The sequence below is a fragment of the Eumetopias jubatus genome, unplaced genomic scaffold (assembly GCF_037043125.1).
Source record: "Eumetopias jubatus isolate StellerSeaLion01/CBP00866 unplaced genomic scaffold, mEumJub1_p1.0 scaffold_7, whole genome shotgun sequence".
Classification (NCBI taxonomy): Eukaryota; Metazoa; Chordata; class Mammalia; order Carnivora; family Otariidae; genus Eumetopias; species Eumetopias jubatus.
In genome coordinates this window covers 24,538,189-24,563,752 of record NW_028274813.1, presented here as the reverse complement: position 1 = coordinate 24,563,752, position 25,564 = coordinate 24,538,189, and the positions used below count along the sequence as shown (strand labels likewise).

Below are 25,564 nucleotides of genomic sequence, written 5' to 3'. Positions count from 1 at the left end.
CATCCATCAGGTTGCAGTTTCCTCAAAGACGCCTTGCCTGACTTCTCTATCCAAACACTATCTCGGGCCTCTGTTTAGTTAGTCTTTATCACACACCCCTGCTTCTTTCCTTTACAGGGTTTATTACATTATGCAACTATCCTGTTGTTTCTTTGCTTCTCTCTTGTCTGTCTCCTTTCTAGGCACTGAGGATATAAATCCCTGCTCTCATGAAGCTTACAGTCTAGTGGAGGGGACAGATAAAAGCCATCTAAACAAACGAATAATATAATTTCAAATACTGATGAGTGCTATAACAATAAAGCAGTGTAAGGGGATAGAGTGTGTCTCAGGGAATGTGGTGGGGTGGTGGCGGTTAGGTAAGAGTAGTCAGGGATGGCCTCTCTGGAGGGGTGACATTGGAAGAGAGAACAGATTGCTGGGATGAAGCAGACCTTTGAAATTATAGGGGAACAGGAAATGTGAGGGCCTATTAGTAGCAGCCAGTTTGGCAGGTAAACACACCCCATCTCACTTGATCCTCGTAAGAACCTCTGAGGTAGGTAGGACAGATAATAGTTAAGACCTTTTATCAAGAGGGAAACTACCATTTTATCACTGGTAAATCAAGAAGGAAGATCAAGCTTTGCCAAATTAGAAAAGTTGCTTTTAAAAATAAATAAATATATTTTTTAGTTTTTTATTGTTATGTTAATCACCATATATTACATCATTAGTTTTTGATGTAGTGTTCCATGATTCATTGTTTGTTCATAACACCCAGTGCTCCATGCAGAATGTGCCCTCTTTAATACCCATCACCAGGCTAACCCATCCCCCTACCCTCCTCCCCTCTAGAGCCCTCAGTTTGTTTTTCAGAGTCCATCATCTCTCATGGTTCGTCTCCCCCTCTGACTTATAAATAATTTTTATTAACATATACTGTATTATTGGTTTCAGAGGTAGAATATGTTTATTTATTTAAAAAAAGATTTTATTTATTTATTTGACAGAGAGAGACACAGTGAGAGAAGGAACACAAGCAGGGGGAGTGGGGGAGGGAGAAGCAGACTCCCTGCTGAGCAAGGAGCCAGATGTGGGGCTTGATCCCAGGACTCCAGGATCATGACCTGAGCCGAAGGTAGACGCTTAGCAACTGAGTCACCCAGGCGCCCTTTAGAGGTAGAATTTAGTGATTCATCAGTTGCATAAAAGTTGCTTTAAGTCACACATTTGAAACAAGACTCTTTTGACTCTAAATCAGTGGTGTCTAACTTTGGATAGGCATTGAAACCCTCTGGGAATCTCTACAAAATAGTTACATCTGGGTCCTGCCCCCCAGAAATGACCTTGCATAGGCATTGAAACCCTCTGGGGAGCTCTACAAAATAGTTACACCTGGGTCCTGCCCCCCAGGGTGTGGCCCAAGAGGATTATTGTTGTTATTGTTTTAAAGATTTTATTCAGGGGCGCCTGGGTGGTTCAGTCTTTAAGCGACTGCCTTCTTCGGCTCAGGTCATGGTCCCAGGGTCCTGGGATCGAGCCCTGCATCAGGCTCCCTGCTCTGAGGGAGGCCTGCTTCTCCCTCTCCCACTCCCCCTGCTTGTGTTCCCTCTCTCTCTGTGTCTCTCTCTGTCAAAGAAATAAAAATCTTTAAAAAATAAAGATTTTATTCATTTATTTGAAAAAGAGAGCACATCTGTGTGTTTGTGCATATGTGGGGAGAGGGGCAGAGGAACAAGCAGACTCCCTCTCTGAGCGGGGAGCCAGACACAGAGCTCCATCCCGGGACCCTGAGATGAACCCAAGGCAGATACTTAACCCACTGAGCCCCCCAGGTACTCCCCAGGAGGGCTGTTAAGGCTCTCCAGGTGATTCTAACCTGCCTGAGAACCACTGCTCTTAATCCACTGGCTTTTCACTACATGAACTGCCTCCTTGAGAGAGCTTTTCCACTAAGCTGCCCATTAAAATCACTGAGGGAGCTTTCTAAGGACTATGGAGGTCCAGATCCCAGACTAGACTCTAAAGTCAGAATTTCTGGGGCTTGTTTATAAGCGCCTCATTTGCCTATCTGCATTGGAGCCTCCCACATTTATTTTTTGATTTTTTTCCATCTGCCTGTTGTCTCTTCATTTGTTCCCTTTGGGTTTTATGACTTTTTTTTTTAATTCCTTTCCTGTCCTTTTCATGGGATTTTAGGAAGGAGTGGATTTAAATGAGTGTACTCAACATGTTGAACTTGAAGGGTTAAAAATTAAAATTTAAGAAGTGTTTAAATAATTAAATTTTAATTATAAAAGTTATACACACATTCATTGTAAAAAAAATTCAAATTTAAAAGGGCACAGGGTGTAAACAAAGTTCTCTAACCCCCCCTTCCCCTATTTCCATTCCTCAGGGTAACTTCTAGCTTGCTAGTAACATTTTCATAGTTAAGGGGCAATTAGAGTAACCATATTAAATTTTTAATATATTTGTTCTGTCTTCTCTCTGGTTTTAAACTTCCCATTTTAATTTAAATATCTTTTATGTCTTTTACTGTATTTTACTGCATCTTTATGCTTTTTTACATGATTTTTTTTTTGATGCGAACAACCTTCTTCAGGGGAGCCCCTATTCAACCTTTAATGCCCAGCCTCCAAGTCAGTTCTTAGTTTATGGAGCATTTCAGAATCTCCTGGGCAAAATTACTCTTTCCTTCTTTGTGTTCCTATACCTCTTTGTTCATACCTCCAGCTCACACTTCTCACACTGCTTGAAAATTATTTATGTTCCTATCTTAGCATGTATACACCACAAACTTGAGACAGCGGCAGGGGAGGGGGGCTGTATTAGGCAATTCTACACCACTGCTGTCTCTGTGCATCAATTGTCTTAGTCTGTGGCTTGTCTTTTTATGCCCTTCAATGAAGAGAAGTTGTTGAATTTAATGCAGTCCAAATGTATCAAAGTTATGTATATAGTTTGTACTTGTGTCATTTAATAAACCTTACCCTGAGATCACAGGATGTTTTCCTTTATTTTCTTTTAAAATTTCTGATTTTGTTTTTTCCCTTGAAAGTCTTTAATCTACCTGGAATTAGTTTTTGTCTGGGGGGTGAATGAAGGATCCAACAGATAACTAGTTGCTCCAGCTCATATATTGAATGATGTGTCTTTCCCCATTGATCTATATGCCAGCTCTGTCATATATCAAGATCCCACAAATGCCTGGATCTATTTCTGGGTTCTCTAAGCTGATTTCTTTCCCCTCTTCTGCCTATTCTTATACTAATACCGAATGACCTTAATTCTTACAGCATTATAATAAATATTGATATACGAAAGGCCAAGTCTTTGAAACACGTTAGTTACTCTCCTTCAGGAGTGTTTTGGCAATGTTTTACCGTTTGTTTTTGCATATAAATTTTATTTTATTTTTTAAAGATTTTATTTATTTTTTAACAGAGAAAGAGACAGCGAGAGAGGGAACACAAGCAGGGAGAGTGAGAGACGGAGAAGCAGAATTCCCGCTGAGCAGGGAGCCCGATGCGGGACTCAATCCCAGGACCCTGGGAACATGACCTGAGCGGAAGGCAGACGCTTGACGACTGAGCCACCCAGGCGCCCTTTGCATATAAATTTTAGATTAGCTTGTGATAGTCCAGAAAAAATCCTGTTGGAAATTTGATTGCAATTGTATTGAATTGATAGATCAATTCCCTCCAACTCTGTTCCCTCAAGAAGTAACTCAAGAGATATTCGTAAAATGAGTGAACGTCTGATGAATGTCTCTAAAGTACATCTTATAAACATGCGAAACAGATCAATGAATGAACGAATGGGGGCCAGAGATAACTAAGATTAATCAGCACATTCTCACCATTCGGCAACTGTCAGTAAATGTATTCCTCGCTTACTTCTTCTAATACCTTATTTAAAATACACAAACCGACAACTCCATCCTCCACTGAACACGAATCTATGCCTCCTTCGGAAAGACAGGAGGACTCTGTCCGCAGCCGGGCAAAGAAACAAGGCTATCTGACAGGTAAGGTGTCTTGACCTCTCTGACTCCTCGGACGGAGAGGTCCAGGGGGAGCGCGGGTTCCGTGGCTCTAGTGCCCGCGGCTTAGGGAACCACGGACTACAAGTCCCGGCAGGCCGCGCGGCGCCTCCGCTTCATTAGGCGCAATCCGCCGGTGGCGGAAAGCAAAGTCCCTGCGAGCCCCGTCACCCGCGTGCGGTGTGGAACCTGGCGCCGCGTCCCTGCGTCCCTTGGGGTGAGTAGGGTAGGCGCGCCGCGGCCGCACCGCGCGTGGAGCGCGGGGGAGGCGGTATAGACGCGCCGGGGGCCTGCCTCGGCTCAGGCTGTGGGGAGGGAACCCCCGGCCTGTGACCTTGTCACCGGGGGCCGGTGCGTGGCCACGTGACCCGCAGGGCCCCGCCCCCTCTGCGGAGACGCTCCAGCCCGGCTCAGCAGTGGGCGGAAGCGCGGACGGGCTGCTTCGGTGGCGCGGTCTCGCGCGTAGGCAGGGCTGGAGCTGGACCAGGGGGCATCAGGTGGCTCAACCAGGCGATTTCTCCCTAGGCGGTCTACGGGCTCCGGGGCGCGGGCGGCGGGGGGCTGGGCGTGGTCTGGACGAGAGCAGGGGCGCAGACGAAACCCCTGTGCTCCGCCTGGACTCGCGGCGTGCCCCGAGAGCGCTCCTGATCTCCCGCACCTTGCCGGGCCCTGCACTTCCAGGTCTCTCTAAAAACGTGCAGATGACAACTGTGTATGGAGAGCAACCTATGGGAGACAGCACAGCTCTGTCCCCAGGTTAAGTGGCGTTTACTTCCTACTAGGTAGGAAGTCAGCCAATTCAACAAGTATTTATTTATCCCGTCCATGATCATTGGCACTTAGTGTGTGCTCAAGAGATAACTTGCCGAGTTGAAAGTGAATTAGACTTATCTGTGACTTCCTATGTTTTCTTTAAGCGTTTTCTTATTGCACATCTTCTCAGACTGCATTAGAATCACTTGGAGGGCTTGTTATTACACGGAATGCTGGACCCCATCCCCAAAGTTTCTGATTCACCAGCTCTGGGGTGGGGAGCAAGAATTTGCATTTGTAACATGCTCCTGGGAGAGAGGGATGCTGCCCGGAACATACTTTTGAGTACTATTGCTTTATAGGAAAAAAGTCCTGTGAACTTAAAGCACCAGCTCTTCACACCGGGTTATGGGCCTTTGTGTCCTTGTTTGCCAGTTTAACTTTTTGTAGTGATGGTAAACATGTGCGTATTACTGTGTACACTGTTAATTTGCCCCTACATTTTTGTATATACAGGTTTTCTCGAAGTCTATGCTTGCGTCATTTTTCCTGGGTTACATCATATTCTATTGTGTCTATTGGCTTGGCTATTTCTCAACAGCCCTCACAGATGTTAAGATTTGACCTCTGCTGGGAGAGCTTGCATTTTATTCCTTCCTGTTATATACATTTTCTTGTCAGACAGGGGACCTATAAGATAAAAATAGTGCTTGGTTCTGGCATCCATTCCCCTACTCCTTGCTCAACCGCCTGGCCCCCAACTCACTCACTAAATCTCCTGGGTTTAGATTTTTGTGTCAGAGGGATTCCAGTGACCCACCTCTTACCTGCCACGTGCTCTTTGTGTTTGGTTTTCCACTGTTTGCCCTGAGTCCCCACTTTCCCAGGATGAAGTGAATGGAGAATTTCTAATTCCTTTTCTGGGTGAGATTTATTTTCTCTGTCTGCTCTGGGACCTTGGCATCAGCCAGGGATTCCTTTATTTAATCAATATTGATTCAGCCGCCTCCTGGGCGTCAAACCCTAGGAAAGGGAGTTTGATTACATTTGGACAGCATCATTGGTGGTAGGGCAGGTTAGAAACCTGATCAGTCCAACTATATGGTCCCTGGGCATTGGCTGTGCATCTTTCCAGACTTGAGACACGATGGTATCAACTACCTTGTTTGCTTTTTAACCACATCATGAAACATTTTCAGGTTTCCCTGAAAACCTGATCACTCTTATTGGGTCTTTTCCAGGCTTGGAAGCGGAGCAGACCAGAAGAAATAAGGCTCAATTTCTCTAATAGCCTACTTAGGAAATGTGAGGAGACTGTGGTCACTTATGGGACTGATGGAATTAGAGCCCAAATTGCCTTTCTTCTGGCCATTCTTACGTGTGCACCAAGCAGGGAAAGGTGGTTCCATGCTTCTTGTCCTGGGATGTGGCATGGGGAGGGGGCTGCGGACGGGTGGTAACTGATAGGCATAGCCATTTATTGGCCCACCACAAACAGTAAGTGTTTGGTTCCCCATTTAGTTGTGTCCAGGGGATGGACATTTCATTTGACCATCAACTTCCCATTTGTAGAACTTTCTGCACTTGCATTTCGCCTCGTTTCATCACCTGCTGGGGTGTTCCCTTATGGTCCAGCAAGATGGAGTCCATTCTTCTCATAGATCTGACAATAACACAGCTCTCCTAAATGTTTCCTAGACGAGAATGGGTTGTTTCTGGTGAGGTGCTTTGGTTGATACTCTGCCATGTTGATTTCCAGGGCTCCAGGCAGTGTCTTCTACATGCCGCCATTGTTTGGGCCTGATAGAGGGTCAGAAATCAAAGTCGGTGCCCAAAGTGACTGACACGGTTACCTGTGAACGGTGGTAAGAACATTGGTGAACAGAGCTCTGCAAGTCCGTGAAGGAGGTCATGTGACATAGGCTCAAGCTCTAATGCTGCCATTTACTAGCTGAGTCACCTGGGAAAAATCTCTCACCCCCTCTGCTCCTTCCTTTTCTTATTTATGCCTGCGGATAATAATAATATCTGTCTCATCTTCCTGGGTTTTTTGGAGATTCTAAGGAGATAATGAGTGCAAAGGGCTTTGTAAAGGTTAGTTGTTGCTAATATTGTTATCCGATGTTTAGGTTTTAGGGTCTTGGTGTCCTCAAGCTCCCTTCCCCTCCCCAAAAGTGTGTGTGCTTCTGTAAGAGGTAACTCAGGTGAAAGTCAGACAAGTAAACAGAACAGAGCAGGCGATTCATTAGCAAAGGGTTTAATAATGAAAGGTGTTTTTCATCGACAGACATATTTCACGGCTGACAGGGTCTTTTAAAATACCCCGAGGGAAGCGACTCATTTGCATGTTAAAGACTCACTGACACCTTATGGAAAACTCCAGCTCCAATCTATTTAGACATACTTTGGCTCCTATATCATTTGTTTTATGTTTTTCAATTTCCACCTCTTTTATTACTGAGGACATTTGCATGAAAACCGGGTCTTGGGAATTGTGTCCGCTTGGCTGAGGCTTCCCCTCCCAGGGTGGGTGATCTCAAGACTAGGGGTGGCCTCCTTGCCCACAGGGACAGGCCTGGAGGGCGATGCATGAGCCACCAGTGGCTCCATATGACCTTTTTAATGTGGGCTTCTCTGAAGGCCCCATAGGGAAGGTCCCTGAATCACCTCTCATGGACTTTCTTGCACTGATGATCTTGAAGAAGGAAGATGTATAAGGAGCTGAGGGCATGCAGCCCAATGTAAGGCTTGCTTCCAGGTCCAGTTGGGAACCCTCTGTCTTGGTGGGACAAGGTAGAGGGTGAACTGAGCATGCTGCCCTTTTTGATAGAAAACACTAAGGCTGAGGGTATAGAGAGCCAAGTGAAAAGGTAGGATTAGGTGGGGGCCTGCCAGGATGTTAGAGGTGAGGCCTGCAGAAGTCCTCCAGAAGTTGACAGGCAGGGGATTAAATAAGGTCCTTTACCAAAGCATGGCATTGGGAAAGGAAATAATTAATAGCAGTCATAATAATAATAATTATAATAATAAGAGATGAGTGGTGGTGGTAATAGCAGTTGCTACTGTGTTCTTACTGTGTAGGTGGCACCTAGCCATACTTTTTGCATGATTTACTCGTCCCTCACCACCCCATCTAGTAGACAGTGCTGTCATCATCCCCATTTTATAGAGAAGGTCACAAGAGTCAGAGAGAGTTAGTAATTTGCCTGCTTACCCAGTTGGTAAGTGAGTAGAGGGGCTCAAACCCAGGCCTGCTGGAGTGCATGTTCTCAACTACCATGTCTCTTGTCTGGAAGGAACCCTTGGCTTATTAAAATGTTGCCAGAAAAAAAATAAATAAATAAAAAGCTAGCAGAATGATGGGATAGGGAGCTTTTCATAAATAAAGAGAATACTAAAAAAAAAAAAAGAATATAAAGTCCATTCTACAAAGCAAGATTTTAATTTCTTTTTATTTACAAACCCCTTTCTTGCAGAGTTAGGAACTAAACCCAGGAGCTGGGCCAGAGCATTTGTGTTTAGGGGAACAAATGTGTTTCTTACATTATTTCTTTAAAAATAATTGTTTGCTCTCACTCTTGAAGGATGATCGCAGATACCTGGGGTTGGGAATAGGTATGATAAAGCTGGAAGGCTTGTTTTTTGGGCATGGTTTCACTGATGGATTTGAACACATGCAGCCTCTTTAGTAAAAAGAAAATATTTAGAAGAATGGTTCTCAAACGTTAGCTTGCATAAAAATCACCCATTATGTTATTAGAATGCAGGTTCCTGAGTCCCACCCCCTGAGTTGGTAATTCAGTGGGCCAACGGGTAGTCCTCAGAATCTACATTTTTGTGTGTTTTTTTTTTTTAAAATTAAATGGAGGTATATTGACATATATTAGTTTCAGGAATACAATGTAGTGGCTCAGTATTTGTATACATTGGGAAATGATGACTGCAGTAAGTCTAATCTCCATCACCACATATAGTTACAAATTTTTTTTCTTGTGATGAGAAATTTTAGGATTTACTTTTAGTAACTTTCAAATATTTAATAAGAATTATAGTCCATGCCATACATTACTTCTCCATGACTTATTTATTTTATAACTAGAAGTTTGTACCTGTTGGTCCCCTTCACCCATTTTGCCCACCCCCACCAAACTGTTCTTTGTAACTGTGAGTTTGTTTTTTGTTTTTGTTTGTTTTTTAGATTCCACATACAAGTGTGATCATATGGTATTTGTCTTTCTCTCTCTGACTTACTTCATTCAGCATAATACCCTCCAGGTCCAATCCATGGTGTCACAAATGGCAAGATTTCATTCTTTTTATGGCTGAATTGTATTCCATTATATTCACCTATGTATCACATTTTCTTTATCCATTATCCATTGATGGACATTTAGGTTGTTTCCATATCTTGGCTATTGTAAATAATGTTGCAGTGAACATGTGAATGCATATGTCTTTTTGAGTTAGTGTTTTTGTTTTCTTTGGATAAATACCCAGAAGTGGAATTGTTGGATCATATGGTAGTCCTATTTTTAAGTTTTTGAGGACCCTCCATACTGTTTTCCTGAGTGGCTGCACCAATTTACATTCCTGTCAACAGTTCACAAGGCTTCCCTTTTTTTCATATCCTTGCCAACACTTGTTATTTCTTGTCTTTTTGATACGAGCCATTCTAGCAGGTGTGAAGTGATATCTCATTGTAGTTTAAATTTGTATTTCCCTGATGATTACTGATGTTGAGCATCTTTTGGTGTTCCTGTTGCCCATTTATATGTCTTCCCTGGAAAGTGTTTATTCAGATCTTCTGCCCATATTTTAATATATTTTTTAAAACTATTGAGTTGTATGAGTTCTTTATGTATTTTGGATACTAACCCCTTATCAGATGTATGATTTAGAAATATTTTTTCCCATCTAGTAGGTTGCCTTTTCATTTTGTTGATGGTTTCCTTTGCTCTGTGGGAACTTTTTAGTTTAACGTAGTCCCATTTGTTTTTTTTTGCTTTTTTTGCTTTCGCTGTTGGTGTCAGATTCAAAAAGTCATTGCTGAGACCTATGTCAAGGAGCTTACTGCCTATGTTTTCTTCTAGGAGTTTTATGTTTTAAAATCTTATGTTCAAGTCTTTAACCCATTTTGAGTTAGTTTTTGTGTATGATACAAGATGAGGGTCTAGTTTCATTCTCTTGCATGTGGTCATCTGGTTTTCCCAACACCATTTATTGAAAAGACTGTCCTTTCCCCATTGTATATTCTTGGCCTCTTTGTTGTAAATTAATTGCCCATATGTGCATGGGTTTATTTCTGGACTCTCTGTTGGGTTTCATTGATGTATGTGTCTGTTTTTATGCCACTGCCATACTGTTTTGATTACTACAGTTTTGTAATATAGTAGTATAATCAGAGACCATGATACTTGCAGCTTTGTTCTTCTTCCTCAAGATTGCTTTGACTATTCTGGGTCTTTTGTGGTTCCATACAAATTTTAGGATAGTTTGTTGTATTTCTGTGAAAAATGCCATTGGAATTTTGATAGGGATTCCATTAAATCTGTCGACTGCTTTAGGAATATGGAAATTTTAACAATATTCTTCCAATCTGTGAACACAGAATATCTTTCCGTTTATTGGTGTCTTTAATTTTTTCATAAATGTCTCATAATTTTCAGTGTACAGGTCTTTCACCTCCTTGGTTAAATTTATTCTTAGGTATTTTATTTTCGATGCAATTATAAATGGGATTGTTTTCTTAATTTCTCTTTCTGATTATTCATTATTAGTGTATAGAAACACAACAGATTTTTGCATGCTGATTTTGTATCCTGCAACTTTACTGAATTTGTTTATTCTAACAGTTTTTTGGTGGATTGTTCAGGGTTTTCTGTATATAAATGTCATCTGCAAATAGTGATAGTTTTACTTTTTCCTTCCCAATTTGGATGGCTTTTATTTCTTTTTCTTGCCTATTGCTCTGGCTAGGGCTTCTAGTACTATGTTGAATAAAAGAGGTGAGAGTAGACATCCTTGTCGTATTCCTGATGTTCGAGGAAATCTTTCAGCAGTGAGTATGCTGTTAGCTGTGGGCTTGGCATATATAGTCGTTATTATGTTGAGGTATGTTCCCCTGTACCTACTTTGTTGAGAGTTTTCAATCATAAATGGGTATAGAATTTTATCAAATGCTTTTTCTACATTTGTTGAGATGATTATGTGATTTTTATCCTTCATTTTGTTAATGTGGTATAAGAAATCTGTATTTTTGAAATGGAAGGAGATAATAAAACTAAATCTAAATACATAAGTTATTTTAAATGCAAACAAAAAAAATCAAGTATATGTTGTTTAGAGAAATAGTATAAAATTTAAGCTCAAAGTAGAAGAATGGAAAAAAGATGTACCTGTGAATACTTAAAAAAAATCTGTGACTATACTGTGAGGCTCGAGTCCAAATAGATTTTAAAGAAAAAGAAGACAAGGCTGTGTGTAGCAATAGTTTCCTACAAAGGGGAAACAGAGGCACAGAGCAGGGAAGGAATGGTCACAGACTGAGTCCAGAGCAGAAGCAAACAGGGATGACCTGAATCTTCCTGCTGGTCTGTACAGGGTTTGCACATGTGGGTGGCTTGGTGATTCACTTCTCCTGGACTTCTCCCCTGCCTCCTGCAGCTGTGGTCGAGGATTTTAGTCTGATATAGAGTTCCCAGAAACTGAAGGGGAAACAGCCTATTGGGTACAGTGGCCCCTAAAAGCTCCAACAGTCCACCTGGTGGACTGAGCTACTATAAGTAGGGTGGGGAAGGGCATCAAGGAGCCTTGAGCCCACTTGATCCCACTGACTGGGAGTGGGTCTGGTTAAACAGATTAGCAGGGGGCCATTGAATCCCTAATCGCAAAGTACCCTGCCGGACTGTGAGTGGACAGCGTAATAACAGTCATGGTGTGGGCCCTCAGGGAGCCACTGATCTAGACAAGGGGCAGTTTACTTTAACTGAAATAAATATTCTGGAAATCAGCCAGATGTGGGAGCTTATCTGGATGATTCTGACCAGCTGCCGTTTTTGGCCTGAGCACTTCTGACCTGGGCACGGAGGGCTAATGACACCTATGTGTGCATGGTGGTAAAGTAATAGTTACAAGTAACGAGGATTAGCATGCTCTGCCACTTTCCCTATCTAAAAGAGCATCTTTTTTGCATATGTATCATCCTTCCTCTTACCCTCTTTGATTTTCTTCTCCGTACTTAATATTAACCAGCTGCTATTCTAATATGTCTGTGTGCTGTGGATCTGTCGTGCCATCTAGAGTGTAAGCACCACGTGGGCAAGGACTTTGCTTTGTCTCCTTTCCCCCGAGTGCCTCGAATGGTACCGGGCACTGTGCAAGGAATAATGACTTTGAGAGTTGACCTGTGCCAGGTACTCCACTAAGCATTTTATATCCATGATCTCATTTTATCCCAACAACTTTTGCAGTAAGAAAATGACCCGAGGTCATATAATCTATTTAAGTGGCAGAGCCTGAATTTGGGTCCTGGTCCCACTAACTACAGAACTCAACTGTTCCTTGTTGTCTCCTTTCCTTCTGCAGGGTCTGGGAACATGGCCCGAAGGGCTCTCAAGCTTGCTTCGTGGACCAGCGCGGCTCTGGCTGCCTCGGGCTTCTGCCTCTACAGTAACAAGTACTTGGATCCCAGTGACTTCGGCGCTGTCAGGGTGGGCAGAGCCGTTGCCACGGTAGGTTTTCCTCATCGCCAGGTGGCAGATGGACTGCAGTATTACCTGCAGGCGTTCATACATGTAGCAGATGTGGAGATACACCTGTAACACCCTTACGTGTGTAGAGCTTTGCGGGTGCCTTCCTGTATCTCTATTCCCGTATGGCCCACCTCGGTCCTACTGAACTCCAGCAGGACGGGCTTGCACACAGTCTCTGTTGTGAAGCCTTTACATTTTATTTTATTTTATTTTATTTTATTTTATTTTATTTTATTTTATTTTATTTTATTTTATTTTTATTTTATTTTATTTTATTTTATTTTATTTTTATTTTATTTTATTTTATTTTATATTTTATTTTATTTTATTTTATTTTATTTTATTTTATATTTATTTATTTTATTTATTTTATTTATTTTATTTTATTATTTTATTTTATTTTATTTTATTATTTATTTTATTTTATTTTATTTTATTATTTTATTTTATTTTATTTTATTTTAATTTAATTTAATTTAATTTAATTTTATTATTTTATTTTATTTATTTATTTTATTTTATTTTATTTTATTTTATATTTATTTTATTTTATTTTATATTTTATTTTATTTTATTTTATTTTATTTTATTTATTTTATTTTATTTTATTTATTTTATTTTATTTTATTTTATTATTTTATATTTTATTTTATTTTATTTTATTTTATTTATTTATTTTATTTTATTTTATTTTATTTATTTTATTTTATTTTATTATTTTATTTTATTTATTTATTTATTTTATTTTATTTTATTTTATTTTATTTTATTTTTATTTTATTTTATTTTATTATTTTATTTATTTTTATTTTATTTTATTTTATTATTTTATTTATTTTATTTTATTTTATTATTTTATTTTATTTATTTTATTTTATTTTATTTTATTTATTTTATTTTATTTTATTTTATTTTATATTTTATTTTTTTATTTTATTTTATTTTATTTTATTTTATTTTATTTTATTTTATTTTATTTTATTATTTGACAGAGAGAGACACAGCGAGAGAGGGAACTCAAGCAGGGGGAGTGGGAGAGGGAGAAGCAGGCTTCCCGCGGAGCAGGGAGCCCGATGTGGGGCTCGATCCCAGGATCCTGGGATCATGACCTGAGCTGAAGGCAGATGCTTAATGACTGAACCACCCAGGCGCCCAAGCCTTTACATTTTAGATTCTGTATCGTATTTTAGCGACAGACCTGGGCTGGTACTCCTCAGCCAATGCCTATGGAAGGACTGTGCAGCTTTGATGAAATTCTATCAGGAAACCTGGTTTCTTTCCCGTGAGCTGGTGTACATGGTTCCTGAAGCAGGGCTCGTACTCAGAGCAGCAGGGCCTTGGAGGATTTTTGAGGATCCCCTGCAAACCCCAAACTAACAGAGGATCTGAGTTGAATATTTCACCATCAGAGGTTTTCTCCCATGGCCTGGGACATCCTTCCTGTGTGATCGTGTCCCCTTCATGCTGCTGAGAGCAGTGCTCCCGGACAGGCACATAGAACTGCCTGATCGGTGGGTAGATTGCCACGTGCCTCAGTGCTCTCTTTCCTCCTTTATCTGCTGCAGGATGAGCTTGTCCTTTCTTTTGCTTGTTGTGGATAGACTCTGATACACGGTCTGTTTGGGTTGTTGTCTGATTGTTTCCTTAATACTCAGTGTTGTGAAGTCTTCTCCTGAGCTAGTCATAGAACCTAGATGGACAAATAGATAAATAGGCCTTGGGATATAAAATGATTGCCGAGTGTTTGCCCAGGACATTTTAGGGGCCCAGCAGTGTCTTACATGCTTTGGGAGGTAGAAATGAACTGTCCCACCTCGACCCAGCTTTGAAGGAGCTTATGATTGAGAAGTGCTCACATGAATGGGTCAGAAACAATCAATCTAAAGCCACGGATTGGGTCAAGATGTGTGACTCAGGTGACCACTGCTAGGGGACCTCAGACACAGGAGTGAGACCTGTAGGATAGTCAGGATGCGTGGCCTCAGCGAAGTAGGCTTTGATGGAACCTTAGGGATTTAAATACAGTTGACTCTTGAACTACAAGGGGGTTAGGGTGCCAACACCCATGCAGTCAACTTTGGACTCCCCAAAACCTTCACAACTAATAGCCTACTGTTGACCAGAAGCCTTACAGATAACATGAACATGTTGATTAATACATTGTTTGTATGTCATATGTATCATATACTGTATTCTTACAATAAAGTAAGCCAGAGAAAAGAAAATGTTATTAAGAAAATCATAAGGGGGGGTGCCTGGGTGGCTCAGTTTGTTAAGCATCTGCCTACAGCTCAGGTCATGATCCCAGGGTCCTGGGATTGAGCCCCACATTGGGGAGCCTGTTTCTCCCTCTCCTTCTCCCGGCTACTCCGCCTGCTTGTGCTCTTTCTCTCTGTCAAATAAATAAAAAGATAATAAGAAAAATAAAAAAAAGAAAATGATAAGGAAGAGAAAATACCTTTACAGTACTGTACTGCAGTTTACCAAAACAACAACAACAACAAAAAACTAAACAAACAAACCAAAAACAAAAAACAAAAAGAAAACCAAACCCATGTGTAAGTGGACCCACACAGTTCAAATCCGTGTTGTCCGGGTTGTTCAGGACCAACTGTAGCTGGAGATGAGGGAAGAAGGTATTTACCAGTGCTTTATAAACCAGTCACTAGGCTGTGCCTTCTTTAAAGGCCAGGGCTCTGGTCTTAATCGGCCTTGTGCATTATTCAGTGACCAGCTCTTGTTTGTGGTTGGCGTTTTAACACATTTATGTCAAATGGAGTAAAGCTTCGGGGGTGTAGGCAAAGGAATAGACTTCTCTGGGTATCAGCCTTGGAAATCCCTTAGCTTCTAGTGGCTTCAGTTGCTCAGTTCTAAAAAGGAAGGTTTGGCCTGGGTAATCCTCCGTCTTCCTCCATGTCTGAGGTATCTGAAGCCTGCAATTTTCTGATTCACCAAGGATATGGGGACTTCTCCTGGACTTTTGGGCAAGGGACCCAGAATCAAAACTCAGGCTATCCGAGCAACATAAATATAAAACGATGTTTATTTATGATAATAAGTTTATCCAGCATTCATTCAACTAGTCTTTACTGAGCATTTACCTATGTGCCCGGCATAGTAAAAAGGTGCTGGGGGTACAGTGATTAACGGGAAGGACAGGCCTCTGTGTTTACAGAGCTGAAATTCTAGCAAAGAGAAGATAGTCCACATACAAGGAAACAAGTGAGCAAGGTAATTTTGGGTATGATAATGTTGTTATGATAAATAATTGAGAGTTGCTGGTGGGTGGGGCAACCTTAGATTGGGGCTCTCTTGCAAAGGTGGCATTTGTGCAGAGCCCTGATTGACAGGAAGAAGTTAGCCAGGCTAAGATCTGGGGGACAGAGCATCTTAGGGGAGGTGTTGTCTACTTCTGTAGACATACGGCCTGTGTCAGGGGCCTGCAGGTGCAGGGCGGGGGCTGAGGAGCAATATTTGATGCCCAGGAGCTGAGCCTTTCTTTTCCTTGGTTCACAGACAGCTGTCATCAGTTATGACTATCTCACCTCCCTGAGGAGTGTCCCCTATGGTTCAGAGGAGTACTTGCGGCTTCGATCCAAGGTAAGGAGCCCAGGGGACCCATTTGAGCCAGGCCAGGACTAGATAAGTCCTGAAGTAGCTGCAAAGCCAGCAAGCTTCCTGCATGCAGCTGGAGGTGGGCAGGGATCTGTGTGGGGATTGAGACTGGGGGCTTGGGAGCAAGGAGGGGAGGGCATTCTCCTCATTGGAGGTGTTTTTGTGCTGATGGGCTAGGCTGCCGGGCTGATGTCAAGCTGGATCCCATGGTACTGAGGTTATTAATCTACAAGGCACTGTTGGGGAGGCTGGTGTATGTTTCTGGGGGAGCACAGGTGTCTGGGATGATTCAGGAGGGATGAAGGCTCTGTTCCTGAGATAACTCAGTTGGCTTCCGAAGTGCTTTGTCAGGCAAAACCCAATTGAAAGAGGTTAATTGCTTTCCTGTCCTCTCAAGGCTATACTGGGGCGTCTTGCTAGACCGCTGAATGGAGCTGTTGACCCCACACCCTCTTTCCTCACTTGCAATAGGTCAGTTGATTTTCATGCTGCAACTAGATGAGTTGGGGCATCAAGCAAGAGGGTTTTTTTTTGGATGTAAGTTGAGTTTGGGGTCAAGTGTAGATACTTTTGTTTCCTCCGGAGAGAGGTTTGTGATAGATCTGTATGTCTTTGCTCAGCCTGGAATGCCCTTGGCCCCTTAGAAAATTTCTAGTCATCCTTCTGGCCTCAGCTCAAATACCTCTCCTCTGTGATGCTTTCCTTCTCAGTCTTTCTTGGTGGATGGGGTAATTAATTTTAAAATTTTTATTTAAACTTCTCATTATAGAAATTTCAACCATTATAAGAGAGAATGGTATAATGAACCCTTATGGAACTGGATGACAGTTCGACAGACATTATCAACATTTTGTCAGTCTTGTATCATCTACTCACCCCTTTATTCATTCATTCATTCATTCACTTTTAATTCATTTATTTATTTTTGCTCGAATATTTAAAAGCAAATCTCAGGCATTGTATTATTTCATCTGTAAATACTTCAGTCTGTATCTCTAATAGATAAGTACCTTAAAAAAACTTCAATACTGTAATCATAACTAACAAAATTAACAGTATTTCCTTAATAACTTCTAATGGCTAGTTTATACTCAAATATCCCTGGTCCCAAAAATGTTTTTTTAAAGTTGGTGCATTATAGTCTGGATTCAAACGAGATGCATATATTGCATTAGGAAACATCAACCAAAATCTTCTCAAATCTATAATATTTCCCTTCCATCCTTTTTTTGAGCTATTTGCTTGTTGAAGAAAGCAGATCATTTACCCTGTAGAATTAGGCCAATTGCATCCTCAAAGCATCATTTAATGGGAAGTAGAGTCACATGGCATGCAATTCAGAGTATGTAACATTTGAACATCCAAAATGATCTTCTTCTCCCTGTTCCTCAGGTACCCAGTTTTTCTGCCTGGAAGTGATCATCATGTTCTGTGTATCCTTCCAGAGATATCTTCCTCTTTGAATTTAATCACTCTGTCTTCTTTATTCCTACCACAGATGATAATTGGTTACATGTCTTTCTCTCACTGTAGCCTATAGATTCTTTTGGATCAGGGATTGGGTCATCTTTTTTGTATCGTCTACCTCCAGTGATGATGCCTAGGACTGAGTTGACTTAATGTCTGTTTCAAGCTACACCTTGCTAGCTCCTTCCTTGGGAGGGGACCTGGAAAGGGTGCAAGGTTTGTATATGGAAGACCTGAATTTGTGCTCTGTCTTTGGGATGGTCATTTAGCCTTTGGAGCTACCATTTTCCTGTCTATAGATCACAGTTGGCTTTGCCACATATTGAGGATTATATAGATAATATCTGAGACAGTGTGTTGTGAAGTGTAAATGTGAAGCAGGTATCAAAAGTCAGTCAGATGTTGGGGCACCTGGGTGGCTCAGTTGGTTAAGTGTCTGCCTTCAGCTCAGGTCATGATCCCAGGGTCCTGGGATGGAGCCCCATGTCAGGCTCCCCACTTAGTGGGAGGCCTGATTCTCCTTTTCCCTCTGCCTGCTACTCCCCCTGCTTGTACTCTCTCTCTGTCAAATAAATAAAATCTTTAAAAACAAAACCAGTCAGATGTCTACCAGGAAGGGTGCTCCCTGAGGACAGACACTTGTCTCCGTGTCTGCAGCACCTACAGCAGTACCCAGGACACAGTAGGTCCTGAATAAAGGTTTGTTGAGCAAATGAATGAATGAAATGTTAGTTTGTGTCAGAAGATCTCAAAGCCCCGGGCTCTGAGACTTGGTGCCCACCCCCTCCTGTTCCCCACCCCTCTTTCTCCATCTAACCAGGGCTGTGTGCCTTAGAGCCGACCAGAGCGACATTCTGCACAGAGATGCAGGCCGGGCCACGGGGGCAAGCTCCCTGCAGAGCACACAGGGGATGGGTGACGTGCCCACAGTGGCCCTCACGGGTAAGTCATCTGAAAGGCAGTAGGGCCACGGCCCCCGGGGAAGCTGACGGCTTTGGGGGATGCAGGAAGGAAAGTGCAGCCTGATATTTGACAGGAGGGTAGCATGCGGCAGCTGGCACAGGTAATGGGTGGAGGCTGGTCCCCAGGAGTTGTGCCTGGGAAGGGGAGCTGGCTGGCACTGAAGAGCAGGAGTAAATATGGCAGGAGTATGTTCTTCCGTTGGAACACTTATCTGTTCTCGTCTTCGTGACTGATAAAGGAATGAGTGAAGGGTAAAACATAATTATCTCACCTGTCAAGCCAGCGTCCCCAGGTCCCAGAGTATGCTGGAGCAAGAGACAGTGACTTAGAGAAGTACTTTCAAGGTTCGTGCTCGGCCGGCTGATATCTCAGTGACTCAGCTCCATTCACATCAGGAGGAAGTGGGAACCAAAGCGAAGGAGTGTTTTCTAGGGGCTCAGTGGCACTTTGCTGGGCAGCTGAGGGGGTGGGGTGAGGCCCCAGTGCTTTGAAGAACCAGATTCCTCGTGTCCAGGTTGCTTATAACCAGAGGCGACAGGTGTGGACCAGCCTGTGAACAAGGCAGGAAGAAGTCATGGCTGGTACAGACGTCCAGGACGCAGGGCTGAGTTGATTCTGACCGAGGGGTTCTGCTATTGTAGACAGATGTTAATTTTTCAGCTCAAGAGCTGTTCACATTTTGGGGAGTAGCATTTAAAACTTCCTTTGGGGAGCCACCCATATCTCATGTACTCACCGCGAGGTTTGAGTGAGACTCACTCCACCCTCAGCTCCAAGAGTGGGCACATGACTTAGGCTATCTGTGGAGTCCATTCCTGTGGCCCTAGAGATTGATTCAGGGATGGGCACTCAAGCCAGTGTTGGGCAGTGAGCATCAGGTCCAGGACTTTTGGGGGTGTCCGCCATAGAGCACTGCCTTTTCTGCTTCATTAGCTGCGAATATAGGGTGTTGACTTAGAGCTGTTGGCAGCCCTCTTGCCACCATGAGGGGAAGCCTGTCTGTGAACAGAGTCAGTATTGTGGAGAGAGGTGTCATTTGAGTCCCTAGATCTTGCTGAGCCTGAAGCCAGGTTCCCAGTGGACTTTCCAGTTATATGTGCCAGGAAATTCTCCTTTTGCTTCAGATGATTTGAGATCAGTTTTCTGTTACTTGCAATCAAATGAATCCTGATACACTGGGGACTCTTAGAGAAGCATGCTGGATCTTGAAGCATAGTTAAGGTTTTGATACCTCATTGAAGGTCTGGTAATTCAAGGAAAGAAAGGAAATCGAGAAATCCCAAGGCCTAAACAGGGTGAGGAGAGGTTTGCATGGTGCTGAGTAGTATTGCAGCCATTTTGGCCCTTTGGGCTCCTGGTCTACCACCAAGCATGTGTACCCTCCTATCTGTGAAGGGGTGGCACTGGACTTTGCCCCAGCTGAATTTGGTAGGAACAGAGATGAGCAAATTTATTTAATTAAACACTGGGGATTATTTAATGCAGCCAGAGAGGAGATCCAGAGGCACAAAGTTTGCCTCAATGGCTCATCATTTTAATGAACGAGAAATCATTCTTGATTTTCTATTTTCCTTATTTCTGCATTTAATTGGAATTCTTCTGTAAGGAAGAACTGTCCCTTCTCCTTCAGTTGTTTATTTAATTATTTTTATTGGTATGAACTCATGGATATTTATATTATTCTATGGGTTACAATCCAAAACCATCATTATTTTTATTGTTCAAATTATTCTAATTTTGGCTGTTGGGAGCTCCTTCAGGTTGATTCCTGTGTCCTTTTGTATGTCTCCATTCTTTTTTGAGCACTATCTTAACTTTTTTTTGAAAAAGATTTATTTATTCACTTTAGAGGGGGAGAGAGAGAGAGAGAGCGTGTGCGAGTGAGTGAGCGAGTGCACACACGGGAGGAGGGGCAGAGAGAGAGGGAGAGCGAATCCTAAGCAGACTCCATGCTGAGTGTGGAGCCCAATGTGGGGCTGGATCTCACAACCTTGAGATCACAACCTGAACTGAAACTAAGAGTCGGACACTCAACCAACTGCACCACCCAGGCACCCCCACTGTCTTAACTTTCTAATCCCCAGGCTCATCTTGTATTTTCCTTGCCCTACCCCTGGAATCAATCACTTCTCCAAGAAGCGTTTTCTTTTATTGGAGGATGGTATTTAGAAACCAAGATGTTGGTGCTAGATGTACATATTGCTACTGGAGTGCCGTTGTTTCTAGGCCCTCCCAGAAGACAGAGCTAGGAAATATATGTGTGTATACTCATGCATACACACACCTATCTATTAAAAAACCGTGAGTTCATACTGATATCTCCAATTCCAGTCTAACGTCACAGAAATTTAGCTCTCTCCAATTCCTTATGCATAACTTATTTCTCTGACAGTGAGAAACCTGCCTCTCATTATCTACAATATATTTACTTACTTGTTCAACTAGTATACCCTAAAATAGTCAAGACTCTTGAGGCATACAGGAGCAGAGAAAGAGGCCCAATCTGGGTGAGATTGAATGAGTTAAGGAAGTATTTGAGCTGGGTTTGGAAAGGTGGGTGGGATTGAAACATGTAACAGTGGGGACAGGTGATTTTTGTTGAGGTTGATGGGTAAAATTTTGGGGATTGTCTATAAGAGACAGATTAGTTCAGTGTTACTGGGAACTAGGGTATGGGTGAGCAAAGGGGCATACTGGCAAAGAGAATTAGAGCTAGGTCACAGAGGGACGAGAGGCCAAGGTTTATACCAGAGGTAGTAGGGAGCTATGGCAAGTTCTTGGGTAAAGTTTTGTTAAGCCTTCATGAATGAGAATGCTTAAAGTCATCAGTCACTGAATATTTTTTGAGCTTCTACACTATCAGATGATGAGTAGAAGCGAGAGAGAATGAGAGATAGTATGTGTGTGTCTAGGGAGGGAGAGAGACAGATCACAGGTGCCTTTTCCTTTCTTAATCAGAGTCCGAATATAGGAGGGGACCTCAACTGCTGCTGTGACTGGGAAGCTTTTGAGTTGAATCCAATTTCTTGTTTCCGAGTAGGTTGCTGGACTCCTGTGGTGTTGGATGCGTCAGGTCAGCAATGTGGGTGTGCATCATATTAGTTACACTAGTACTTACTACTTGGGCTTGAAGAGGTAATGATTAATACTTTTTCCTCCTTGTCCGAGAAGCAGAACCAAGGAGATGCAGGTGTCTGCCAGGAAGAGCAGCTTTATTACTGGTAAATGCTGGGCAGGAGCATGTGTCTTGGGTCTGTGAGCCAGTGGGCTTGTTGTAGTTCACTCCTGAGTTTGATAGACTTACCTGTGCAGGCACAGACGGGGCAGGACAAACCTCTCAAGGGGGCCTGCCTCTTAGGGCCAGAGGGAGTGGAGCACCAGTGTCTTATGGGGGTGTGCAGATCCCAAAAAGGGAGAGGAAGGGGGGTGCTGAGCACGATCTGTTTCTTCTCTTGGACTCACCCGTCTGATTGGTGACTCCTCCTCCCGCAGGGAGTGAGAGGGAAGAGGGAGGTCAGAAACATTACACCTCGAATGGGGCTCCCATAAAACAGATGGGAGGTTCACCTGCAGTACTTCCTCACCTGCAGATGGGAAGCAGCTATAATTTTGCTGTAAGAACTTTCGTGCCCATTAAATTCTGCTAATGTTTATACCTGACCTTGTTTAGGGACATGGGCTACTTAGGGCTTGAGTATGGGATAACAATTTCAACATTCCCGAGATCTCCATTTAGAGAGAAGGATCATCTGTTGTCAACCTTTAGAACCATGGCATATGGTAGAGTGTTTTGGGGGAAAAGGGTATTGGTTAGAGGAGTAGAGTAAGGGGCTTAGGTGGGGTGATGACTCTTTTTATAATTATGCCATTGACCTTGAGAAAGTATCTTCGGCACCAGCTAGCTCAGGCCTCTAATGTACAGATGGACCTGGAGGTCTAGAGGGGTGATGGGATTTTTTTTTTTTTTTTAAGTAGACTCCATGCTTGGCGTGGAGCCCAACATAGGGCTTGAACTCATGACCCTGAGATTAAGACCTGAGCTGAGACTGAGAGTTGGGCACTTAACCAACTGAGCCACCCAGATACCCCAAGCCCCCTGCAGTTTTGTGGCAGATCTTGGGCTTGGACTTGGACATCCAGATCTTCCCTGCTGGGTTGCTTCTCCCCTGGGACCATCCACCCTGGTGTGAGCCCTGAGGCTGTGGTCCTGCTGGGCTGGGTTTGGGAAACAGGGGAGAAGGAAGAGGGCAATAGAATCTCCCCCTGGGGAATTCCTTTTTTTTTTTTTTTAAAGATTTTATTTATTTATCTGTCAGAGGGACAGAGACAGAAAGAGCACAAGCAGGGGGAGCGGCAGGCAGAGGGAGAAGCAGGCTCCCCGCCGAGCACAGAGCCCGATGCAGGACTCGATCCCAGGACTCTGGGATCATGACCTGAGCGGAAGGCAGATGCTTAACTGACTGAGCCACCCAGGCGTCCTCCTTTTTTTTTTTTTTTTTTTAAGATTTTATTTATTTATTTATTTGACACAGAGAGAGCACAAACGGGGAGCAGCAGGCAGAGGGAGGGGGAGAGGCAGGCTTCCTACCAACATGGGACTCGATCCCAGGATCCTGGGATCATGACCTGAGCTGAAGGCAGACGCTCAACTGACTGAGCCACCCAGGTGCCTCCAGGGAATTCCTTTTTGTATTTAATCAACTAACCAAAGAGTTAATCCAACAAAGATTTGGAATTTGCATTTCTGAGTGGAGGGAAGTGGGACCCTCCAGAGGAACCAGTGGATGGTAGCTCTTTGCTTTGGGAAAGGGTTTCAACTCTTAAGCTACTAAACAACTGGCAGTTTTGAGGATAACCGTGCTACCAGCTTAGTGAAGGTGTGGTAAGTCAAGAAGTGCTTTAAAGATCTTTTTGCCCATCAAGAGGAACTGTAGTGGTGTCTGGCTCTTCAGGAATATTCTCTGAAACCTGGAGACTGTCCTGGCCACACCAGGACATGTCTTCACTGTTCTTCCATCCATCTGTTATTTTAACAAACTTTAACTGAGCCTGCTCTGTGCCGGATCTTGCGTGAGACCCAGCATCAGAGGATATGAAGGGAAATAAGACTTGATCTCTGCCCTCTAGCTGCTCACAGTCCAGTGAGGGGAAGCAGGCGTGGAATCACCCGTTGCAGAAGGATTGATTTGTCTTCATTCCAGCTCTGGTTTCTGACAGCAGCTGACTCCCAGCCAAGAAGTGGGGGGCAGGAGGAGCTCTTAATCCAGCATGGTGAGGGAGGGAGGGTTGTGTACCCGGGAAGGCCTCCTGTGTAGCTGGATCTAATGGTGCCGCTCTTCCTTTGTGTGTGCGCACTGTCAACCTGGCGTGGAAGCTTTTAGGTGAGTTTTCATGCACCCTGTCCCTCAGGCTCCCTTTTGCTGCTTTTCTTTCTCATCCTGGAACATTTGTCAGGGAGAAGAGGAGGAGAGAAATGGAATCCTTGCTGTCTTGGTGACTGGCTTTCTCAGAGTTTGTGATAATTTTTGCAGAGCATGAGCTGCATTTAATGTGCTCTGCTTGAGTCATCTAAGGACCAGTCCTGTGGAATAGGGAGACAGTCTGCAGTGGCACCCAGGACCTCCTTTTTAGCTTTGTACCAAAGCCTTTCTGAGCACTGTGTTGCAAACCTGCAGAAACTTTGCGCGGTGGCCCCGATTTGGGGAGAGTTCCAGAGGACCGGCAACTTGGGCCTTTGTATGGTCTGGGGAGAGACTTGGCGGGGCTGCTTCCATCCGTGGGGACCCTGGAGGAAAATGGCATCACTCGGGCTTCTCCCTGGAGATTGCGTTCAGTGTGCGGTGGCTTGTCTGTAGTTCCCAGGCAGGCCATGCGCATGTCACATTGTCTTCTTGATTATTCTAGACGTATCAGTGACCTATGGACCTGCATATCCCCTGTATTTAAAAAAAAACATATGAAATTAAAAAATGTGAAATATATAAGATCTAAGAAAAGGTATAAGAAATAACTTAGTAATCATCCTTCTCACTGCACGATTTCAGAAATAATACCTTACCCATACAATTGTAGCCCCCAGGGTACTCCCCTGATTCCAGCCTTGCTCCTTCAAAACCAGAAGTAAGCACTATCTTGAATTTATTGATTGTCATTCCCATGTACTTCTTGGAAACTAACTATTCATGTATTTGTATAATATTTTTCATCCTATTGACATTTTCCGTTACTTGGTTTTGTTCTAAGCAAGATTGCAGGCTTGATAGACTAGCTATCTCTTTTTTGGGGCTCTGCATATGCAAATAAGAAGCGTCCTGGGTACCACCTGAAATTGCCTCTTCTACCATCGTTTTGCACACCGTCACTGGTACTGGGTCGCCCTGGGAGAGACAGGCTCCACCATCTGTAGCAGATGCTGGGCCGAACTCTGGCTTGCGCCCATCAATGCCGTGGTCTTTCCCTGCTGGGTTTGGCCACTCTCTAGCTCTTCTCTTCTCCTGGCTCACCCTCTGTATCTCCTGGGGCTGCTTTGGACTTGAAGTTGCCTGATGAGATGGTATTTGTTGCTGCTCAGAAGCAGTGATCTCTTTCCAGAGGCCACAGCTGAAATGAAACCAAAAAAAAAGCCTTGTGTTTCTGGTGATGGGAGGCCATTGCCATGTGCTAGGCATCTCTCCATACTGGTCAGTGCAATTAACGGCATTAGCCAGTTCCGCGTTTGCGTGTATCTGTAGCTTTCTTGCCTACCCAGGCTGCCCGGACACACAAGGCTGGCTTCTTGCTGCCACAGAGCTGCTCACCAACTGCTCCCACTACCTGGTTCTTGTGGGGTGGGTGGAGGAGGCCAGAGCGCACTGCTCCCCAGAGATGATGTTGTGTTGAGGGTTAGCCTACACCTAAGGGGGCAGGAGCTGGAGAAACGCCAGCTTCCCCCACGCCCCAGCTGTTTCTCCCTCTGCTGAACGTAGTACCGGGAAGTGGGATGATGCTC

General features: G+C 43.4%; 1 protein-coding gene across 5 annotated transcripts in view; it reads left to right on the top strand.

Annotated features, from left to right (window-relative positions):
* Positions 1–4,190: 4,190 nt before the first annotated feature.
* ADCK1 (aarF domain containing kinase 1) overlaps positions 4,191–25,564 on the top strand; it is a 146,929-nt gene continuing 125,555 nt past the window's right edge. For all 5 annotated transcript variants that reach the window (XR_015768478.1, XR_015768477.1, XR_015768476.1 and 2 more), the window contains exons 1-3: positions 4,191–4,244; positions 12,365–12,510; positions 16,048–16,131. Coding sequence is in view for 2 of the 5 variants with exons in the window: in XM_028102570.2 (XP_027958371.1) it covers positions 12,376–12,510; positions 16,048–16,131 (219 nt within the window). In the remaining 3 variants the exon portion in view is untranslated. The remainder of the gene's footprint in view (positions 4,245–12,364; positions 12,511–16,047; positions 16,132–25,564) is intronic.